This window comes from Athene cunicularia, unplaced genomic scaffold (assembly GCF_003259725.1).
Source record: "Athene cunicularia isolate RWA unplaced genomic scaffold, athCun1 SCF_216, whole genome shotgun sequence".
Taxonomy (NCBI): domain Eukaryota; kingdom Metazoa; phylum Chordata; class Aves; order Strigiformes; family Strigidae; genus Athene; species Athene cunicularia.
The window spans coordinates 3655-7285 of record NW_020799285.1 but is presented as its reverse complement, the minus strand read 5'-3'; the positions used below and the strand labels follow the sequence as shown (position 1 = coordinate 7285).

At 61.5% G+C, this 3631-nt stretch overlaps 1 protein-coding gene across 1 annotated transcript; it reads left to right on the top strand.

Annotated features, from left to right (window-relative positions):
* Window positions 1–752: 752 nt before the first annotated feature.
* GPR182 (G protein-coupled receptor 182) lies at window positions 753–3315 on the top strand. Its single transcript, XM_026867268.1, has one exon. The coding sequence runs from the start codon at window positions 753–755 to the stop codon at window positions 1845–1847; it is 1095 nt and encodes a 364-aa protein (XP_026723069.1). The 3' UTR covers window positions 1848–3315.
* The last annotated feature ends 316 nt before the right edge of the window (window positions 3316–3631 follow it).

Sequence of the window (3631 nt, the reverse complement as noted above, 5' to 3'; positions counted from 1 at the left end):
GTCAACTACATTTCCTTTAAGTTTATAATTTTGTCACCTACTTGGAAGTCCCGGCGGGTCCCAGCGATGCGGCTGCGGGACAGGCAGAGCGAGGGCTGCTGCCTGGATTTATGAGGTGACCGCACAGCCGGGGAGGGGGACAGGGGCTCCCCTGCCAGCGCAGGGTCGGGCAGACGCGGGCGCATTTGGTGGCCCGGGTGCCTGCCCGTGTGCCCGATGCCCCGCGGCTGGTCGCTGCACGCGAGGGCAGAGCAGCAGAGCCGGGGCCGGGATTCCCACAGCTCCGCGGCGGCAGGACCCGAGCTCCGGGGCTCTCGGGGGAGGTGGCACAGCCTTGGCTGCTGTGCTCCCGGGTCGCCCGCGCCGCTTCTGCAGTGACCGATGTGACGAGCCGTGGGGCCACGTCCCCCGTGCTGCCTGTCCCCGCGCCGCGGCCCAGGCTGTGGGCAGGGGACAGGCACCAGCGGGGAGCTCGTGCGGGTGCAGGGGGGGCTGGTGTCTGTGACCTGCATTTTGCCCGGGACGTGAGGTTACCGGCTGATGCAGATACGGGATCTTTTGAGGGCTGATGTAGGAAGTCACCACAGGGGTAAAAATTGGATTAAAAAATACCACAGAAGGGAACTTTCAGAGCCTCCCGCGATGACTGAGCTCGGACGGGAGAGATCGTTTCTCTCCAGTCTCAAGCTGCCCAGCCCAGCGCAGCCGCTGCACCGCAGCTCAGTGCTTTCCCTCTCCCTGCAGCGACCAGGATGGCTGAGGCCACCCCCACCCCCACCGAGACGCACACTCTCCCGAACGAGTACGGGGACTACCACAACTGGTCCGAGCTGTTCCACCTCCTGAACTACACCTACACCTTCTGCGAGTTCAGCCTGGATGAGAACGTCAAGCGGGTGGTCCTCTTCATCCTTTACCTGGTCATCTTCGTGGTGGGCTTGGTGGAGAACCTCCTTGTCATCTGGGTCAACTGGCAGACGCGGGGCCACAAGAGCTTGGTCAACCTCTACATCATCAACATGGCCATCGCGGACCTGGGGGTGCTGCTCTCGCTGCCCATCTGGATGCTGGAGGTGATGCTGGATTACACCTGGCTCTGGGGCAGCTTCCTCTGCCGCTTCACGCACTACTTCTACTTTGCCAACATGTACGCCAGCATCTTCTTCCTCACCTGCCTGAGCGTGGATCGCTACGTGTCCCTGACCAGCTCCTCCCTCTTCTGGCGGAAGCACCAGCACCGCGCGCGCCGCGTCATCTGCGCCGGCAGTTGGGTCTTGGCCGCAGCGATCCCGTTCCTGGAGGTCGCTCACATGCAGCTGGTCAACACCGGAGAGCCCATCTGCATCTTCACGGCCCCCTTCGAGACCTACGACGAGTGGGCGCTGGCGGTCAGCTTGGCCACCACCACCGTTGGGTTCCTCATCCCCTTCCCCATCATCACCACCTTCAACGTCCTGACGGCCAGGTTCATCAGGCGCACCAGGCCGGAGAGCAGGAAGCACTGTCTGCTCATCTACGCCTACATCGTCGTCTTCCTCGTCAGCTGGCTGCCCTTCCACGTCATGCTCACACTGCTCACCCTCGACGGCAACCACATCATCCTCCACTGCACCTTCGCCCAGTTCCTCTACTTCTTCTACGACGTCATAGACTGCTTCACCCTGCTCCACTGCGTGATCAACCCCATCCTCTACAACTTCCTGAGCAAAAACTTCCGCAGCAAGCTCATCTCCGCCGTGGTCAAGTACATCCCCAAAGATCAAGGCAGCCAGAAGGGCGCAGGCAGCTCCTCCTCCACCACGCAGCACTCCATAGTCATCGCCAAGGACAACCACCCTCCCAACTAAGGGGGGGTCGGACGCTCCCGTCACCGCGGGCGGGGGGCTCCCTGCACGCACCCAGGTCAGTAAAGTTGTTTTTCCTGGCGACGAGCAGACACTTTGCCTTTAAATGACACCTCGTGGCCATCCCCCTCCTGTGCTCCAGGGCAGGGAGCGAAACATGAGGTGAGGTGGTGCGGGGAGCCCCCGACGTGCTGGGGCATCAGATCTATTTAGCTAAAGAAAAATTAAGAGATATTTCCTGTTTTCCAAAGGAAACACTTGCAGTATAAAGCGCATTACTCTGTCCAGGAGTCTGAACACGAATCCAGCCCCAGGACCCGACCCCCCTGCTCCCCCCGCGCCGTGGGGCTGGGACACACGATCTTTTCCCTTCACAAGTTTTTCTGCAGCCCCCGACCGTCACTCACGCACAAGCTCCGGACACCCCACGCCGTGGGGGTGTCCGGGGAACACTGCCCCTCTGCCACCCCGAGCAGAAGAGGGGAAACTCATCCCTCTGAAACACAAACCTCTCCTCCCCGTGCCTGATTTTACAGAAATGACGGCAACGTGGCCCCGCGGGGCTGAGCGGGACACAGACCCGAGCTGTGATGGGGGGAGGACTGATTCGCGATCAGCAGCCGGCTGAGAGCGACGCTGCAAACGCCGCAGTAACCTGGCGGTGGTCAGAACTGGGTTCGTCAGGGCAAGGCTGCTCCCAAACGCCACCGGCAGCAGCACAGGTGGGGCTCCCAGTTCACGTCTGCAAACCCAGCGAACCCCGGCTCCTTCGGAGCATCTCCTGGCCGCCACCGGCCGCGTTCCTCACCGCGGGCAGGCGCCGGCAGCCCCTCGCACGCTGCCTCCATCCAGCTCAGCACGCCCCGTGCAGAAACGCCCGGAGCCGGGCTCGGGGCTGCCTCAGAAACTGGAGCATCTGCAGAAAGTTCCCGGTTTGTCTGGATTCTGCTGTCACATGCTGCGGGTCGAACCCTTGGCAGGGGAAGGTGGAAGAGTGACAGTCACCGGAAGGGAGCCCATAAATCTACCAAAGGCCTTGAGCCGCTTAAGAAACACATTTTTGAAAAAGAGAAGCGTAAGCAAATCTGGGGAGGACAGGATGCTCCCAGCAGGAGCAGGGGGTGGGGAGCAGGATGTCCCGGGCTGCGGCAGGAGCCCACGGCCGGGGTTAAGACGGACGCTCGGTTATCAGGGCTCTGCCGGTGCCGGGGTCCTGTGCCGGGGTAAATCACGGGACACTGGGGGCTCCTCGGCAGAGCCCTTCCTCCTCACTACCAGGGGACACCAGTGTCGAGCCAAAAAGCCAAATCCGCCTCTTACACAGAAATACTTTGTACCGTGGCTGGGGAAGAAGCCAGACCCCAGACACAGCCGGTCCCTGCAGCCCCTCTTCCTTCGTCACGGGACTCACACACGGTCCCACAGCTGGGAGCGCGGAGCCGCGAGTCCCCCGGGGCAGAGCCTGTCCCTCGTCCCCACCCTCCCGGGCACGGCGGGGCAGCGAGGACGAGCAGCCCCAAGCCCGGCTGGCGAACGCCGACAGGACCCGTCCTGAATCCTCCCTCGGGCCTCCTGTGGCTCATCCCCCGCTGCTTTCAAGGGAGAAGTGGCAGGTAAATCCACAGCAGCAGGGCGTGACGTGTGACAGAACCGGGACAGTATATTCATTTTCAGGTTACTTAAACATGTAAAGTTTGGTATTTGACCTATTAAACTTTTTTTAAAAACTCTCCTAATGTATCTGCAACTTTGTTCACAGACCTCGGGGCCAGAGCAGCCTCAAATAC